This window comes from Pelobates fuscus, chromosome 1, assembly GCF_036172605.1.
Source record: "Pelobates fuscus isolate aPelFus1 chromosome 1, aPelFus1.pri, whole genome shotgun sequence".
Taxonomy (NCBI): Eukaryota; Metazoa; Chordata; class Amphibia; order Anura; family Pelobatidae; genus Pelobates; species Pelobates fuscus.
In genome coordinates this window covers 315,585,631-315,605,673 of record NC_086317.1, presented here as the reverse complement: position 1 = coordinate 315,605,673, position 20,043 = coordinate 315,585,631, and the positions used below count along the sequence as shown (strand labels likewise).

Genomic DNA, 20,043 nt, shown 5'->3' with positions numbered 1-20,043 from the left:
GATTTGAGCAGTCAGACTTCAGGGTCATGATCTATACACCAAAACTACGTAATTAAGTTAAACTTGTTTTGCTGATTATAGTTTCCCTTTAACATTCGATCTAGTATGACAAAGCCCAGCACTGATCAAAATGCCAATGGAGCATGGAGGGAGATAATTAGATTCAGTGAGAGAATCACTGTGGCTGAGCTTGATCACTCATCTGCAGTGTTCTCTGTGAATTCAAAGGATTGTAGTTTACATTCTTCTACTTGTCCTATAGCTTTATTATTCTTTTGCTTTCCATATCCAATCTTTCCTGGAGGGGTATGTGATCAATACCACAAATGTTGTGTTATGTAGCATACATTTATAAAGCTGTAAAAGTCAATACCGTTTTAGTTTGTTCCATGATTATTTCTCTTAGCAGTTTGCAGTTCACTCAACATATATAGTGAATCCTTGTTCTTGCCAATTAATTTAGGGAGTTAAATTCTGAAAACACATCTTTATTCCCAAGCTTTGTGTATGTACTGCCTGAAGTATTCACATAGCCAATTGTCACACCTTAAATGCATGTCTGCCTGTGACCTAATCCTTGTTAATATTGTTCACTGCTTCTGGTCTTATAAAGCTCAAAATGAATAAGTAAGTAATTATTTTTTTCCCCAAAACACTTTTTTATTAGGAATGTCCAATGTATTGCACACCATAAGTTCAATGGTGTGCAATATAGAAGGTCATAAAGTCTATGATTCTAAATAGCAATCTACATTCCTAACAGTTTGCATTTTTGGTTTTAGTTCCGTCCAGAATGATTTGTCCCACAGACAGTGATAGAAGTCCTGTGTGTGTATTTAAAACAAGGGGCAGTATCTCTCCAAGCCATAAGATGAAGTCGGTGAGGGGAATAGTAAGCATAGTGTTCCCCATAAGACACTTTGTCAATGCTTACCTTTTTGTGAAGTGTGCAATAAGAATGTCTTCAGGACTGATATTAGAGATATGTGTCTTCCCCCAAGTCCATCTGGTGTTGTTCCAGTCCAGGGTATACCGCATATAAAGTTTTGAAATGGAGTAGAACGCAGAACTGTTCTGTGGTGGAATCTCGGTAAAAATAAATTTAGTAGGCCGAGATTACCACGTGGCATGTGTACGTGCATATGCTGACGTATCGATCAGTTGGTTGCACGAGGCAAGATACGATCAGTAGTGTACGGAGCATGTGCAAGAATACAGGATGTAGTATTTCCCCTCCTCCATTGTGCTGGACAAGCCATGCGGTCCAGCAGGAAGTTAATTCTTATTTGTATTGATTGGTCAAGAGAATGTGCGGGTGGAGCTTAATATGGGAGGAGTTATGTGCCTATATAAGGAGCCTGCACTATTGTCCGGGGCTCAGAACTTGCTGTATTTTGGTGACATTAGTCCCTCTGAGTCCCGATCGGTGATCCAATAAAGAATCTCTTCCTTCCTGAAGAAACCTGTGTCCATCTCTCTGTGCTTGGCTTCCGTCAGTTTCTCCGGTATCAGTTCCAGTCAACTGGTGTGAAGTTTTGTGTGACAGTTTGGAAGTAGTGATATATTTGGAAAAATGCAAGCTATGTTAGTGGAAGATCTGGAAAGCGCTCTTTGAGCTTCACAACTGTAAGAATTTTTTGAGCAGTGTAATATACAAATAAGCTGAGAGATTTGACCCCATGTATGGGCCATATTGTAAAGGGATGATTAATTCCTGGAGAAAAATCAGGATTCTAGGCTAAAGGTATGTGGAACAAACAGAGAGGTTTGGCTTACAATTTAGAACAAGATGGTTTCCAGGCCCAAATAGGGAAGGCTATGAGGGTGTTTGATAGAATATTGTTTTGGAAAAGGTGGTGTGGTCTGTAAAAGAGAGCAAGCAGCGCCAAGAAGTATTCCAGAGGTAGCTCAGAAAATCTGTGTTGTGGTTGTAGCTCCCCCCCCGATCCCAGTCCAACCAAGGGAGACAACCCAGTGCTAGCAAATATATAGGTCGGATCCATCCAAGCTGCTGAAAACTATTGCAACCCTTTACAAAATGGCAGCGACCATGTGTTTCTTAACTTCGTGTGCTGTAAAGTCAGATCTGGAATCCAGGCTGAACAGAATCCTTGAAAACTTCTGGAAGCAAACTGAAAGGCAGAAAACCTTGCCAAAAACCATTACAACCAAAGGACAACCGGCACAGTCCGCAGGACACTATCAACTATGGAGGGGACGCAAGCAGTGGTACTCACCTAAAATAAAACAGGCAATACCTAAATTAATTTAGTGTTATTGGAACCAACATACTCCAAGCCGAAAAGGCCGCTGAATACCCGTTCCTGGTATGCACAATGTCTTGCCACCTGGGTTTACAAGCCTGCAGTGCTCTTATGTAGACGTGGACTGTTCTCTGTCAATTTAAGGCGTAGGACAAGCATGTCAAACTCAGTCTAGCACGGGCCAAATAAACAAACTTTAAGTTTATGTGGGCCGCAAAAAAACAAAAAACTTACATTTTTATAGATACATAGGTTTGTTTTGAAAAGTACAGTATACAAAAAACAGCATCCCCCTCTCTACTAATTCCCAGTCTCTGGTATACCCACAATGGCACCGTCCGCACCCTGTACCAAAGCGGATCCTCCCGCTACTCCTTGAAACCCTGTGAAGGTGGAGTACATTGACGTCACGTCGGAATGTGACGTGGCCTTGCATGCCTCCATGCACCTCCAGGTCCTCCACTGTCCAGCTGTGGCTATTGCAACACTGACCAACCCACACACTCACTAACAGACAGACACTCTCACATTCTTGCACACACTCACATAATTGTATTTATTGCTCCCTACCTTTAGGAGCGGGTGTGGGGCCTATCCCTGGGGTCTCCCTTCCTGCTCCTCACTGCTCCCTCACGTGTGCAGTTTAGTGATGCTGGGCCGGAATTACGTAATATTCCGGCACCCAGCATCACTAAAGAGGGAGTGACCTCTCCCTCCCTTTTTATCAGAGTAGGCACCTGCAATGAGGTGAGAGTACTCTGCCTTAGTAAGCATGTCAAACTCACGGCTCGTCGGGCCGCAAATACCCATTGTGTGCCGCGAGTTTGACCTGCTTGGCGTAGGGTTTTTGAAGCTCTTGGTTGCGGGGAGGGGGGGGGGACTTTTAGCATTATCCAACTATTTGGGGTTATGTTCTCCTGCTGTTTTTATAAATACTTTAAGAAGTATTTTAAGGTAAGAAAATGTAGGATAATGATAGTCAAACAGGTGTAAAAAAGGAAAAAACACAAGATATACAATCTTACACGAAGTTCTTGACATGGAGAATATATGATAGGCGTAGACATAAACTTACTTTTAGTTCAGAGAATAGAAGTACCACTGGGGCCTTGCAACATGGCTATAATGATTAAGCACAACAAGCTTTAAATATGTAAAAATACAGAAAATTGACAACTGGTCGAATTGAGACACAACATTCTTGCTGGTTAGCAGCCACTAAGATTATACCTATGGACATCTGAAGCAGGAGGCCTTTATGCAGCAAGATTCCCCATTCACCCCATTCCCAATGTTGCGTGGCAATCAGAGGAAAAAGAGGGGCAACTCTGGATTTCTGTAGCAGTGCCCCACCAACTCCAGGCTCTAGTACAGTCCATGGCAAGTTGCCCACAGGTCTGATCATGTTCTGCAAACCAAACATATCCCCAGGGTCCCATCCTCCTGTGGGTCTGAGCTGCTCCTCTTGAGTATTCTCCGGATTGACAGAGTCCTAGGTAGGTGTCGGATGCCTTTCTTCTAGGGACTGCCGTTTCCTCCCTCTTCACCTCCTTTCTTTTGGTGTCAAGGTAGGTTGATGTAGAGTAGGAACTGGGTGGGGTGTTACCCTAAGAGTGGGCTGTAAGTAGCGTTCCTTTTCCTCACCTCTCACTGCTGAAGTTGATTTTAGCCCAGAATCTTATCCTAAGCTGTGCAAAGGCCTGCTCAATGCGTTCCTAGAGGGGCCAAGATGTTGGTGCGGCCATCTTGGAATGGTGGCTCTGTGTTTTTGCAGTTTATTGCCATTTTCTGCAACATTCTTTTAGTTGTGGCTGGTCGGCACATCGGTGAAGATCGGGATAACCCTCACTGGTCCAAAGGGGGGCAACAGGGCCCAAAACAAACTGTATAATCGTGAGGTGAAGGAACTGCTGACCCCTTAACTTGCCCTATACTGTAGGCCTCCGAGGTGTGTGACGTTGTGTGCAGAGAATCCGTCTGCAGAGACTCCGTCACACTGTTGGTACTATGCAGGTAAGTAAAGTAGGCAAGTTTCCTATCGAAAATGGGGTGAAAGACCCCTGTACTATGCTTAGTTTCTGGTTTTTATGAAGGAGCCTCTGCAGCACACTTCTACCTCAGTTTGCGATCAGGCCCCTTCACTTTATTTTTATTTTTGTTTTACCTTCGTATGGCCCTGTAAAAGCAGTAAGGCTTAGTATAACAATTTCAGTATATGTCCTGACTCTCACTTACCTCTTGTTCATTTTACACTATAATATAATATGTGTAGTGTTGTTGTATGCCAAACAATTGTATTTGAATATCAATTGAAATGTTAGCAATAGCTGTTGTGGCACTGGAAGCCTGTTTGTATTCTCCATGCACACAAAAATAAAGAATTAAACAAAGAATAGTTGGAATATTTAGTTTAAAGACGTTCCTGGAGATTTTTATCCCATGGTATTTAAGTGCAGTTGACTGCCAAGATAAATGAAGTCCCTTGGGTAATGTCTGAGACCATCCCCCTCTCGTGTGAACGGCACTTGATTTGGCCCAGTTTATCTTGTGTCCCGCCATGTCACGGAATACCTCAAGTAGATCAACAAGGGGTGGTAGAGGCTGTTTGCCTTTGCTGATGATCTTTTAATCTTTAGCAGAAATTCAAAGACCTTTATAGTGACATCACCCATTGGAATTCCCCTGAACCCCTGTAAAGATTTGATGGCTCGTAATAGTGGGTCAATAGCTAGGTTGAATAGTAATGTTGATTGAGGGCAACCTTGTTGTACGTATTGTTTCAGTGTGAAGTATGGAGAATCAATGCCATTTGTGGTAATTTAAGCAGTCTTGTTATGTTATATTCTTACGTTTTGTTAAAAACGTATATGTCCGAAGTAGCGTAATTTCAATACACTGATCAAATGTTGCCAGGTGATGCTATCAAAGGTCTATTCAATGTCAATGAGGGAAGTCGATGCTAGATCAGACCCTTTGCTAGGGTCCTTCGACACCAGTAACCGCCTGACTACACTCACAAAACCTAATTGGTAGGTGGTATTTGGTGTAGGAACAATTGTACTCCCAAAGCCGTTATTTTAGTGAAGAGTTTAATATCTTGGTTAAGTAGTGATATTGGTCGAAATGCCAGAGCCTCTGCACTTCTGTCAGGTTTTGGTATGAGGATGAAACGAGCTTGGCTAAGGGCATCTATCGGGAGGCCTTCCAAATATATTTGATTTAATTAGCTTTTGGGGGGCTAATTTGTGGTGTCAGGGTTTTATAATATTCTAAAGCTTTCTGCGCCTGGTGCTTCCAAGTTTTGAGGGTACTGATGCCATATGAGTCTTTTTTTGAATATGGGTTAATTGAGAAGCTCTCTAGTGTTTTTGTTTAGTTGGGGCAGGTGTAGTCTCTTTACAAAAGCTATATTTTGGTTATGATAACCAGCCGTTTCTGTTGTGAGTTGTTCTTAATGGTCATAGAATAATCTTTTTTAATGGCTGCATGGGAGGATGTATTTCCCTCAGGGTAGGTAAATAGGAGTTGTAGGTTTGAATTTTGCCCTAGGGTTGGCTAGTCGGGCCATTGGTTTCCCAGATCTTCCACCCTATCTGAAGAAATTGTTGTGTTTGAAAGTCTAATTTTGATTGTGCATTGTTCAGTGAACGTGTTGAAAGTGTGTTGAGATTTTTGATATGTTTGTTTTTTATTCAACTTAGGAATTGGGCAAGTATTGTCTGTGTGCTAACAAGGTTCATTTGTAAAAGTGACAGTTTTATTGAAATCAACACTTTTGTAAAAATACCCCCAAAAATGACCCACTCTTTACACATAAAGCACTTCAACGAGCTTAAGTGTTTTGAGTCTTTCTTTAATGGTGATGAGAAACTATGCTTTGATCCTTTTCCTTACTGGTAAAATGCTGAATCTGTCTAACCAGAATTATGAGACAGGAGTTCTGTTCTATTCTAAAAGTGATTAGTGAGTGACAAATTCCAAGAGGATAGATAGCCATACAATGAAACAAATGTTATTAAAATGCTGGTCAGCTTCTAGGCCAATATAAAAAAAAAATGCATTCCGAAGCTAAAATGTATGGTCTGTACACAATCCGTGTATAGTACCATATTCACGTCCCTGCATTAAATCAAAGTGACAGAGACTAATAGCAAAATATGTGAGTGCTGTATTTATGAATCTAATTTTGACATTTGCAAATTTATTTATTGTGTATTTAACTTCTTAGGAGAAAATAAATTGGGCCCAAAGCTCCATCCTGTCATAACGTTAACTAATGAGCCAACATTGCTGCTTATTTCCATGCAGTAACTCTATGCTTATTTATTTGGCTGTAGCAGGATCTATAATCCATGTATGCTAATCTACAGTTAATCCTTTCTTTCTGCATGATGCAAAATTACATTTTTGTATTTCAGAGTTCACAAAAATGGGAAAAAAGCTGGACTCTATAAAGAAAACCTCTTGTTAAGAGGCTGCACTCTCAGAAATACTGAAGTTGTGTCTGGAATTGTAATCTATGCAGGTATGAAGTTCTGTTTTAGAAAGTTCTGGATAGATGCTCTGCTCTCTGTTAAGTAGTAACCTGTAAAATTAATTTTTTTCCTAGGCCATGAAACCAAAGCTTTGCTAAACAACAATGGACCTCGCTACAAACGTAGTAAGCTTGAGAGGCAAATGAACACGGACGTCTTTTGGTGTGTGCTAATACTTCTTATCATGTGCCTGTTTTCTGCTATTGGTAAGAAATCCATGTAGTAAAAGATTCAAGATTCCGTTAGATTCTTCACTTCCTTTGCAATCTACTCAGTCTACATTTTACATACACATTGTAGGATATTCTCTTCATTGCAAGGTAATCTTGTAATGCTTTTGTGTGTCTTTGATTTGGTTTGATGGTTATTTTGCAGTGTTGCTAATCTATTTTCTCATATTTTTTTTTTTATGTCAGGCAAGGTTATTTACGAAAAGTGAATTTTAACATTTTAGGTCAAGATGGGAATATAGACAACTTTTTCCAATTAGGCTATTTTGACATACTAAAGTGAGAATCCTAAGGAATTTAAACTGAAGTCAAAATTAATTTCAAATTTAAGATGAAAATAGTTAAAAGTTGGAAAAATTCTCCACGTCCGCTATTGTTTCAATTTGGCTACATTGGCCCTAAAGAGAATCTAAAATTAAAGGTATACTATAGTCACCAAAAAAACTTGAGCTTAATGAAGCTGTTTTTGTGTATAGATCAGGCTGTTGCAGTCTCACTGCTCAATTCTCTTCTGTTTAGAAGGTAAATCACTTTGATTATGCAGCCCTAGCCACACCTCCCTGCATGTAAATTGCACAGCCTTCCTAAACACGTCCTGTAAAGAGTCATCTCATTTTTACACTTCCTTTACTGCAAATTTCTGCTTAATTTAGAATTTATCTCCAGCTCTGTTAATAGCTTTCTAGACCATGCATGAGACTCCTGGGTGTGATTTGTGATTTATTTAAAGTTCAGTTTACAGATACAGGAGATACAAACTTTTAAAATAGGTTACATCTGATTGAAAAAGAAACCATGGACAGAAACAAAAGTGATTTAACTCCTAAATGGCAAAGAATTGAGCAGTGAGACTTCAGGGGCATAAGATATCCACAAAAACTACTTCATTAAGCTAAAGTTATCTTGGTGACAAAAAGGTATCCCTTTAAGAATATTTTTCTCAAAGATTAGAAGTTCCCTTCTGTTGTCGTGACCTCTGTCTACTTCCCTTTGCTGGTAAAAAGTTACGTTTTATAATAGTTCACTTAGCTATTTACCAGCGCCAAGACACCTGCTACTGCCTTCTTGCTGATATTTTCTACAATATTGTCCAATCCAAAGCTTCTCATAGAGAATCAATGGGGATAAAATCGACATGCATGGCTCCGCCAAACACCATGTTCCTCCAACTGTATGCTCCCTATAGGCCGCATTTGATTAAAGAATGGAGTTTGACTCTGTTCTGGAGTCAGTTCAGACAGATGCTAGAGGTGTATTTAACTTTTCAATGTTAACACTGCCAGTTCTACAAAAAGGCAATGTTTTACATTGAAGGTTTAATACGACAGACGTACTGCATCCAGGCCACTTCATTGAATGGTCCTTTCAACTTGAAATTCACTTTGAATTCCTGACAGTTCTCCTTGTAATAACTAGCCCTGTCAGCTGGAAATTTGTAGCAACTTGAACTTTAATCAATAGCCCTGTCAGTCTCTGAGCCATTCATAAACTTGCCTGTTTTCCCTTTGTATTTCACAGCCAACAGTATATTTCTGCAAACCTCGACAGCTTAAAATTGTAGATTATGCTAGCTTTAGTGTACCTATAATCTTAATTTTATTAATGACAGGAGGCTTCGTATTTGCTTAAGTCTCTCTTTACTAGAACTCCACAGCAGCACAGAAAAACAACCAATCAGAAAAAAATTAGGTACTATAAAACTCCTCTCCCCATGCATCATTTCCTATTTCAAGCTGATCGGAGAAAAAAGGCAGAAAACATAATGGGGAAGAAACAAAGTCCTAGATACGATGAATACAATGTCCACCATCCGAGAAGAACTGTCACACCAGATAGCGTTTATGGACTGTAAACTGAAACAAGAGAAAAACAGAATCGAACAGGTTGATTATCCAATGAAATGTACTCTGAATAAACGTGTAGGTACTCAATGTAGCAAACCAAAATTCCCTTAATATGAAGATATCCCAACCCTGCTGATGAAAAAAAGACATAAGAACAGGTGACAGGTATCAGAGACAACAAGCAGAGTTGCATACGTACCTGATTAATCCAAACTATCAAAATCAAACAAGGGAGGGATAAGAACGGGTGGGAAATACTCGCCTCCTGTCATTAATAAAATTAAGATTATAGGTACACTAAAGCTAGCATAATCTACAATTTTATAACATGACAGGAGGCTTCGTATTTGCTGTTTTAACGCTCATTCAACAAATCCAACGCTGTTTGTTTCGCTGGTAACTAATCCAGGAGATATCAGAGCAATCCCAAATGGGCTTTCCAACTGCGAGAATTGCCAGTAGACGGGTCAATGAGGATGCCAGTTGACGAAGCATCCCAAATACGGAAAAACACTATGCGCTGATAGCTCCATTGCACGTGGGGTTGCGACCTGTTTCCTAGCAGCTTTCCCACGAGCTGCCAAGCTGACCTATTAGTCATTTTCCTGTAGTTTTAAAACGTCGAAGGTCATTTGCGGACTTAGGGCCGCGAGAAGAAACTGCCACCATGTCTCAACTCTTGATGTGGAACGTGGCTCCTCCGATCATGCCAGGGTCACCAGGCGACGTGGCCTTGCAGGCAAATCTCCAACCTCAAGGAATGCGCCTAAGTCCACCCCCAATTCCGTAATAGAACCGAGTAGGATCTTTCGTTCTCTCATGACTTACTTGGTGAGATGTCTCATCCGCGAATACATTTATTATGCAGGCAAGAGTGTTGGCAAACTAGCCGTATCCTAAGTGATTCCAATATTCCAAATGGACTGTGCAATCCGCAGCTGCGGTAGAGAAAGGACTCCTAAAGGACGTCCAATCAAGGTCCCAAGCTGAACTTGTGTGGTGGATCGGTGACGACTATTCTGGGGATTGTGAATCCTGGAACTATTCAAAAGGATGGGAACGTAAACTGGAGTTGAGATTTCCATCTGGATATGTCATCGTCTAAGAGTGATAAGATGTCCGGATCCAATGGTGATTGACGCCTGTATAACCGGGAAGAGTCCTCACGTGTTGTAGTGAGAGATTGAAATAACCTTATTACCCATTGTATGATCCTGTTCCATGCCCAACTTGCCAAAATTCATGTAGGGGTTCCTGGTCTACAATCCACCTACAAGATAGGGTCTAATATAGTTGGGACCCTTAGGTCCCGGTATCCCTGACTGTCCGGGCACGTATCTTCCAGGGTAGGCCCTAGGTCAAGGAACCCAGGAATGTGAATTCGAGAACCAATATAGGGGGGTACCTCCCTTCCTAGCTTGGAGTCCCGCGAACACATAGCGTTCTCTAATATTCAGGCAAGGCGTAAAGTCCATTCACTCACGACAGGTTGCTCCAGGGAGCAGATATAACGAAAAAAACAAGGCTCTAGTTTCAGCCATCCAGAGCAAGTGTTGTCCTGTCTGAGAATGTCGGTCGCCCTGAGTCTGTTACACATCCTGAGCAGTACTCCAGCGGTAGGTTGCGTCCCGACTTTGACGTCCGTGTAGGAGTTGGGAGCACACCAGGTTCCTCCATAGAGTCCACCGTAGGTCTCCTTGATGGTAGTTGAAAAGGTGGGTTAACAAGAACCCAAACCAAGACTGTTCCTGTGAGGGATATAGAGTATAGACGGAGGGCCCTCCATCTCCAAACCATGTTCTCCCAATATGTGCTCAGAGGAGTAGGGGCAGTCCTGTCCTTTTATCCCAAGATTGTAATGACCAGGGAACTCCCGTCAACCGGGGTTCTGGTCTTTCCATTCGATCCATGCGTACGGTGTACCTGCAGGCCGGGTAGTGGCCTTCCCTAGTCTTAATACCCGTGCCCGTTTGCTCCATGCAGGCCTCAGGATCTCAAGTCACCTTGACATGGGAAAAACTGCCTGCGCAGTTTGTTCGCAATGGTCCGGATATCTTAAACAGAATGCAATTGTCTGTTTGATATAGAGCAGAATATATGAAAACCTGCACTCTTAATACCCGAGGCTCATCCGTTAGCCATACCATCTCCAGGATTGTGTGTAAATAAGCGGGGAATCTCCCCCCGTAATACCTCTGAGCGTATTTCTCACGTGGGATACAGTGAAATAGAGGGATCCAGTCTAAACATGTATACCCTGCATGATCAGGCAGCCCTCTATAACGACATCGGCCGTACGGTCGTTAGGTATAATTGAATGCAGGTGGGACGCCCCTCCATGCAGTCATCGTTGTCCTGTACAGGTACAAGCCTGTGTGATGAACAAATGGACAGCACCGTAGTGCGTTGAGTGTGTGAGAGCCGCACTCTCTAATAATGTGACCTAACTCTGGGTCAGCGTCCGGGTGATAGCATGAGCTGGCCGCACCCGTTAACAACCAAACATTATAGAAGTACATCCGTGTCTGGTCCCCTCTACGAGAAAGTGTCACTCAAAACGTGTCCTCTGTATCCAGCCACGTATCGGGCTGAGGTTGAGGGAGGGCCGCTCCGTATAATAATTAGTGTCCGTCCAACATATGAGAGGGGTTCGCTCTCCGTTCATGAAAATAAAAGACATCAGTCTCGGGTCGAGGTGATGGGGGTTGCACCCTCTTGTAATCCAGACTAGAGTCCCTTAGAGACTCAGGGTGACCAACAGCAGGGGTACACCATTTACTAATATCAGCCTAAGACTGAGGTGTGTCTCTCTGTGACCACGAGACCTTTCTCTGCATCACTCACCTGAGAGATGGAATCATCCGGTAATAAACCAGACCGAAGGTAGATGGAATAGTATACCACCTCAGCCGGGTCCATCCTAATAACAGAAAGGGATGATGAAAAAAATGCGATCTTCGTAAACAATGATGGAAACTACCAAAGGACCGCCCGGATCCCGTGCGCGCGCGGGGGATCCAGGATGACCGTCGGTAGCCTGAGGAAAAGCTGGAGACGTTCTCCGCAATCCACGAGAGCCCGGGAGATCGGAGGAGGTCAAGTCAGGCCTCTCGACGACCTGAGCGATAGGACAATCGGAAGGCTCAAAACCAAGAAACAACCAATAAAGTAGATAACGGTAAATACGTACCTCAGAGAGAAGGCAAATAGCAGATCGCTATAACAGCAAGTCAAGTAACCCCAACCGAAAGGGTCAGGAGCTAAACATGACGCAGGACTAACTACCAATACCCAAGATGGATACCGAGAAGGCAGCTAAATGGTTAAATGTTGAAGGCAAGGAAACCGTGCTTGTGCGAAATTCTCTTTTCGGAGATGTCGCTGCCGGTTTGGTGTAAACCATGGCTGTGTGCCCGGGAATCTTCATAAAGGCTTTGCCCCTCCGGGCATGAGGTGTCGGGCCTTCACCCTTCCATTCATAATAGGTGTCCGTATACTGGTGTCCTTTTGGACATCCCCCTATCTCCATGTCAATAGAGGGCACTGAGCTGTCCTCAGTGATATTCCCCCAGGCCTGTGGCCAAAAGGGGTTTCAGGCACAGATAGATTCGGACAATCAAATGGGCACAGACATAGCAGGCCAATCAAATGGGCACAGACATAGCAGGCCAATCAAATGGGCACAGACATAGCAGGCCAATCAAATGGGCACAGACATAGCAGGCCAATCAAATGGGCACAGACATAGCAGGCCAATCAAATGGGCACAGACATAGCAGGCCAATCCTGGGTTGCGTATTATTATTATATAATTATGTTATTTATATAACGCCATCCAATTCCGTAGCGCTTTACAATGGGTATTGAATGAGTAATGGGGACCCCTGAGTATGGGTAGAGTTCCATAAAAAATTGTAGATCCGCAGAGCATCCTGTGACATATGACCCCTAGACACCAACCCTTTTAGACAGCGTAATGCCGTGTGGATAACCTGAACCGGGACTGGCAGTCCCGAAATGCCCAGCAGGCAAATAGTGGTATTCCAGCTGTATTGGGTATAAGCAGAAGTTGTTCCAGTGATTACCATGTCCATGAATGTAAGATACAGTGAGCGATACTCTCCTTAAACCGTGAATTGGTACGCACATGCTCACACAGATCTTTGATATTTTCTATCATTATTATAGATTACCATCATCACACCACCTGAAGGGTATTGTACCAATGGACTCTTTCAGGAGTAGGGCTAAACAATTGGCAATTCAATGAATCTCCCCAAGAACCTGATAAAATGGTATAGAATCAGCGTAGACTGGTCTCCCATACCAGTTTTAGCCAGAACCAGGTCTGTTATATATATATATATATATATATATATATATATATATATATATATATATATATATGCATGCATGCATGCCATGGACCATGAATTCATACCAGAGGAGTCTCATCTGAGACCCCATAGCTGGACCAGAAAAAATATATACTGTGAAGCACATGAATCCTGGAGCCAACTAGCCAACTGGCTTTGTATACACCCTGTACAGAGCCTGTATAACTGAGTTATTATATACCTGTAACTCACAGTAATCTGAGATATACACTGTCAGCAAAACTCACAGCAATCTGTGATATACAGTCAGCAAAACTCACAGTAATCATTGATATTCACTGTCAAACTCACAGCAAGCTTGATATATAGTTCCAGTAAAACTCACAGCAATCTGTGGTATACACTGACATAGGAACTCAGAAATCTGATATATAAAATGCCAAAAGACTCACAGCAAGCTGTGAGATACACACTGTATACAAACTTATAGACATATCTGAAGAAAACTATGACAAACCTGTAGAAATCCGCCGGGGAATCCCAGCAGGGCAACAATAGCATAGCTCCGACCACCGTGGATGGAGGAGGGGCCGAGAGTAGACGCACCTTCCTCGAACCGGTCAGACGCCCGCGGCTCTAGAGGGAGCCATCGCGGTGAGGCGGCCACGTGCGCAAGCGGGTCTGGCCACCGGGTACTCGCGTCCGACCGCGAGTAACCCGGATGCGGGCAGGCTCGCATATGAGCTCGGGGGATCAGAGGAGGCAGCCAGGTGGCTAGTCTCCTGAAACCCCGAGCGAGAAAGCTAGTAGCCTGCGGTCGAAAGGGCGGGAAATAGCAGAAGGGTGAGAGAGAGTGGGTGGAGGGGGGAAAGGGAAAAAACAAAAGGAGAGCAAACCGGATAGGTATCTCCAGGGACCCCCATAAACCACCACAATGTAAAGGAAAATCTCCCCAAGTAGAAGACAGGGGAAGCAAAGAAGAGCCAAAAGGCACATAAATCCCAAAAGCTAAGCATAATAAATATAAATCAAATTAAATCACAACAAAACATAATCAATCCCAATAAATCATAATCAATCATAATTAATCCTAATAAATCATAATTAATCCCAAAGCCACCCACTATAAGCAGGAGGCAGTGGTACTCTGACCTGTACTGATGCGGAGCAGCAAAGAAAGAGGAAATGATGCATGGGGAGGGGAGTTTTATAGTACCTAACTTTTTTCTGATTGGTTGTTTTTCTGTGCTGCTGTGGAGTTCTAGTAAAGAGAGACTTAAGCAAATACGAAGCCTCCTGTCCTGTTATAAAATTAAACCATACAGTGTAGTCAAACACATATATGGGTACTAGAGTGGCAATTACAAAATTGATATACCTGATGGTATATGATCTTTTAATTGAGGTCATATACAAATTTCTGAGCTATACACTTAGTTCAAGTAATAAAGGCGTGTGCACGGTCAGTCAAGGCGACCCTCCCCTTCTTATTTTCAGAATCTTCCTTGTGTTGTCCTGTATATTAATAGGGGAAGACCGGTATGGTGCAATATACTTAGTATCCCTTTAAAATTATAAGATGGATACTTCAGGTGGAGACAGGACTCTGTCCTTTTTTTCTGATTTTTAATTGTATTGTTTGTGCTTTGTCTTCTCTGTGTTAAATGGTAAAAGTGTTAAGTTTTTGTAATATTTTTCTTTGCAGGTCATGCTCTCTGGGTTTGGCAGTATGGAGAGAAGAGGCCAGTGTTTGATGTTCGCGGGCTAGATGGAAACTATGTGAATCCCTTCCTATCTGCAGTTTATTTATTTTTCACCATGATAATAGTTTTACAGGTATAGCGCTGGGGGGAAAAAAATGTATTTTTATATCTAAATATTTATATTTGTGTATGATTGATATTGTTACTGTTACTAGCATATGAATTGTTAATAGTACCATGAAATTCCATGTATGTTAAACTCTGAATACACAAGGGTAGAACAAATGAATATAGAATGACTAAAAGACTTGGTGTGCACACTAATAACCCATGTTTCAAAACAATTGCATTTACTAAGACGTTCTTATTTAAATCAAATATATGAAAATAAAAATCCATCAGTGGGGAAATCAAAAGAAATGTAGTGGAATAAAGATGTCGCTTGCCTATAGCAAGTCTGAATAAGAGTGATTGCTGTATCACCAGAAAAATAAGTTTGTAAAATGAAAGTCCTGTATTGCAAGAACACATACAAATAGTATATTTATATAAAGTATATACTGTATCCTTCATTTCCTGGTGTCCCTATTGTGGAGGAGCTCAGAGTGTTTGGTGTGTCTAAACCAGTGTTTTTTAACCAGCGTACTATGGCACACTTTTGTGCTCCAAGCCAACTCAGCTGGGGAAAATTACTTAATTCAGGATTGTAATAAGTTTGAATACAGTCCTTAGAATGTGATTTTTAATAAGTGTTGGCTATAAAATTAAGATTTACACATGGTAAAACATTAGAAAGTAGTATGTTTGCATGTCTTTCTAATAAGACTTTAAAGGAACAACCCACGAGTTCAGTGTCTTCACGCAGAATATTTAGGCGCTGAACGGAGGTCCTCCAATCTTTTCAGGACCTCATCTAGGAAGTCCCTCTAATGACTGTCACTCGAACAGCCACTAGCCTTAGTCGGCAATGTAAACGCTGCCTTTTGCCTTTTTTCTCTGCTTTCCCACTGCTGAGACTGCAGAGACGGTCTATTTGCTGCAGAGCCACTACATGAAACTATAGTGGTTCTGATGTCTATAGTGTTCCTTTAAAGACATTATTTAAGTTATTAGTGTTCTGTGTCACTAAGACTTTATTTAGACTTTAATCCCTCCATCCACAAATAAGGGTCTGCTAGATTTTTAATGGAGAATTATACTTAATGTAGTGCTATGCATAAATCCTTTCCTCCTATGTGTATCTAATCTGTTGACCATTTTTTTTGTGCAGAACTCTAAAATGTTCCAATTTATACCATATTAAATATTTAATTTATTTATTTAAATATCAGGTACTCATTCCAGTTTCTCTGTACGTTTCCATTGAAATTGTTAAAATTTGCCAAGTATACTTCATTCACCAAGACAAGGACCTCTATGATGAAGAAACAGACTCCCAGTTGCAGTGCAGAGCTCTGAACATTACTGAAGACTTGGGTCAAATACAGTATATTTTCTCTGACAAAACTGGAACACTTACTGAAAACAAAATGGTATTCCGTAGATGCACAGTGTCTGGAGTAGAGTATTCTCATGATGCTAATGGTGAGTTCTCTTTAAGACCTGCCCACATAATCAAACCATGCAAAATTCTCAATAAGCACCCTAGAAGTGGCTAGCAAGTTGTTTTTTTTTCATCCCCCATCTTTAGTAAATTCTTTTCATAAATTGATTGCTCATATTTTCTTATTGGATTTTGTAAGCAAGGGCACTACACTGGGGCTAACAGTAGGCTAATGCCATGTTCATGAATGCTGTATTTCAGAAGAGCCTTGTTTTAATGGATTCAAAGGCCCATTTTAGTTTAATTTGTGGTCTTAAAAAAAACAACTTAGATTCTAAGAAGTTTGAGCATGGCTCTTAACACCATCGCTTTCTTTTCGCATTATTTTCTTTGTCGTCTGCTGATTGCTATATCTAACGAAAAATGCTCAGACTATATGGATACTATATACATAATAGTATGCACAGCACGTATAGCAGTAGGTAATGACAAATACCATCCCATTTTCCCACTCACATTAGGGATGCAATTTGTAGGATACATGCTTACTGAGCTACCTGAGCATTCCAGATATTTGCAAACAGCGCCATCTGTGAAACTGTTTCAGCTTCCCAGTGCGCTCTCCAGTGCCCCATAATAAGGGCATCTGCTTTACTTTTTTCTTGCCGCCCAAGATGGGTTTGTGCTTGCTCAGAACATTGATATTAATAGCCTGTATAAAAATAAATAATCATACTTCCCATTAGATGTCTTATTTTTTTTCAAAACCTTTTTTCAGCCTCAAAAAAGACGAAATTCAAATCCATAAAGCCCGGCAAAAAAACACACAGAAAAAAAACCTATTCCAATGCTATAAAATAACCCATCTTCATGCAAGCCTCTGCGTGCTCTGATTGGTTGGCTTAAACAAGGTAAATCTTGCCTGCAAGTCTTAAGATGTTGCTTAAGCCCACCAATCAGAGTGTGCCGAGTCAAATTGCAGGGCGTGGGAAGGTTTTGGTGAAGATGGATTATTTTTAGCGGCGGGATTTTTTTTGTCTGCCCTTTTTTTTGTGCTTAATTTGCTGGGATTTATGGATTTTAATTCTGCCTTTAAAATATTTACTATATACCAGTCAAAACTGTTTTTTAGAGTATACATATTAAGATATTGAATATATACATAATATGCGTGAAAGAGCAAAAAAAACAAAACCGGAATTTTGTCTTGGCAGGCTTAGCATACACCAAGTAAAGCACTCCATACTGACCAGTGAGAATTTCCAAACAAAATAGTATATTCATAAATAGTAGGCTATGTTGGCCTTTATTTACTCTATTTATACAACTTATTGCAATCATTGTTTGTTGAATAAACCTTTAAAAAGTATCTAAAGAGAATATATCAACATTACTCCGGTATGCCATCAATTGCAAATCACCATTTAATTTAAAAAATTAGCTTGATAGCTTATAGTCTTACCCTGATCGGCCAAAACATTAACCCCTTAAGGACCGCTGACGGTTCAGGACCGTCAGCGGCAAAACGTGCGTTTGGACCGCTGACGGTCCTGAACCGTCATAACGGTTTTGGGCAACTTACCTGATCGCCGTCGGTCCCACGGCGCAGATCAGCTCTCCTCCCGGTCCAGGGGGACTGCCTGTCTGCCCGGGCAGTCCCCCCTCGGCAGATCAGGACCCCACGGCCATGTGATCACTCAATCACATGACCGCAATAGGGGTCTTTGTATCTGCCTGCAGGGGGACTGTCTGTGCTGACAGGCAGTCTCCCTGCAAGTAAAAAATCATAAAATAAAGTGTAAAAAAAAAAGAAATCAGTGAAAAAAAAAAAAAATGTGTATATATATGATATATATACATGTATTATATCTATATATACCTATATATAATATATGTATATATATAATATATATAATGTCACACTAAGTGTATTTTTATATTTATATATACGTATATTAATATAAAAATACACTTATATTTAAATTACACACGAATATATACAATATATATAATAACTATATATATGGTATATATATATTATTATAAAATACAAATAATATGTTAATAAAAATAAATAACAAAAAATAAAAATAATTTTTAATAATTAAAAAAAATTATATATATATATATATTCAATTTTATTCTAACAGTATTTTGATATTGATATATATATATTTATATCAAAATACACTTAGAATGTAATGATATATATATCTATGTATAAATAAAAATAATACGAAATATACATATGTCCACATACAAAATTACATTAATAATTTCATAAATATACACGTAGACGTCAAATATATAAATATGTATATATATTAAAATTCTACGTGCATATTTATGTAATATTTTTACCTAATTAAGTAATTTTAATGATTGCAATTTGAGGGACCTGCCTGCCAACCCAGGCCAAAAGTCCAGATAATTTAATTTGCTAGCACTGTGCTTAACCCTGTAACTTTCTATGACACCCTAAATCCTGTACATGGGGGTACTGTTTTACTCGGGAGACTTCGCTGAACACAAATATTAGTGTTTCAAAACAGTAAAACATATCACAGCGATGATATTGTCAGTGAAAGTGAAGTTTTTTGCATTTTTCACACACAAACAGCTCTTTCACTGAGGATATTATTGCTGTTATATATTTTACTGTTCTGATACACTAATATTTGTGTTCAGCGAAGTCTCCTGAGTATAACAGTACCCCACATGTAGAGGTTTTATAGTGTTTGTGAAAGTTACAGGGTCAAATATAAGGCTTGATTTTACTTTTTTTTTTTTTATTGAAATTTGTCAGATTGGTTAGGTTGCCTTTGAGAGCGTATGGTAGCCAAGGAATGAGAATTAGCCCCATGATGGCATACCATTTGCAAAAGAAGACAACCCAAGGTATTGCAAATGGGGTATGTTCAGCCTTTTTTAGTAGCCACTTAGTCACAAACACCGGCCAAAGTTAGCGTTTTTTGCATTTTTAACACACAAACAAATATAAATGCTAACTTTGGCCAGTGTTTGTGACTAGGTGGCTACTAAAAAAGACTGGACATACCCCATTTTAAATACCCTGGGTTGTCTACTTTAAAAAATATGTACATGTTAGGTGTGTTTCGGGGATTTATGACAGATAACGGTGTAACAATGTCACTATTGATACATTTAAAATATATATATATTGAAACAGCAATTTCCTACTTGTATTTATAGGCCTATAACTTGCAAAAAAAAGCAATAAAGCATGTAAACACTGGGTGTTTTTAAACTCGGGACAAAATTTTGAATCTATTTAGCAGTTTTTTTCATTAGCTTTTGTAGATAAGTAAAAGATTTTTCAAGTAAAAGTCCAAAAACATGTTTTTTTTTTTTTTTTTTCACCATATTTTATTATTTTTTTTTAAATACAATATATGACATAATATAAATACTGGTATGTAAAGAAAGCCCTTCTTGTCGTGAAAAAAACAATATATAACTTGTATGGGAACCGTAAATGAGAGAGCGGAAAATTACAGCTAAACACAAACACCACAAAAGTGTTTAAAACTGCTCTGGTCCTTAACGTACAAACATCGCAAAAACAG

At 40.3% G+C, this 20,043-nt stretch overlaps 1 protein-coding gene across 1 annotated transcript in view; it reads left to right on the top strand.

Moving 5' to 3' along the window:
• ATP10A (ATPase phospholipid transporting 10A (putative)) overlaps positions 1–20,043 on the top strand; it is a 184,986-nt gene that overhangs the window by 98,377 nt on the left and 66,566 nt on the right. Inside the window, exons 4-7 of the mRNA XM_063459159.1 lie at positions 6,683–6,789; positions 6,874–7,005; positions 14,916–15,046; positions 16,245–16,497. Coding sequence (XP_063315229.1) covers positions 6,683–6,789; positions 6,874–7,005; positions 14,916–15,046; positions 16,245–16,497 — 623 coding nt within the window. The remainder of the gene's footprint in view (positions 1–6,682; positions 6,790–6,873; positions 7,006–14,915; positions 15,047–16,244; positions 16,498–20,043) is intronic.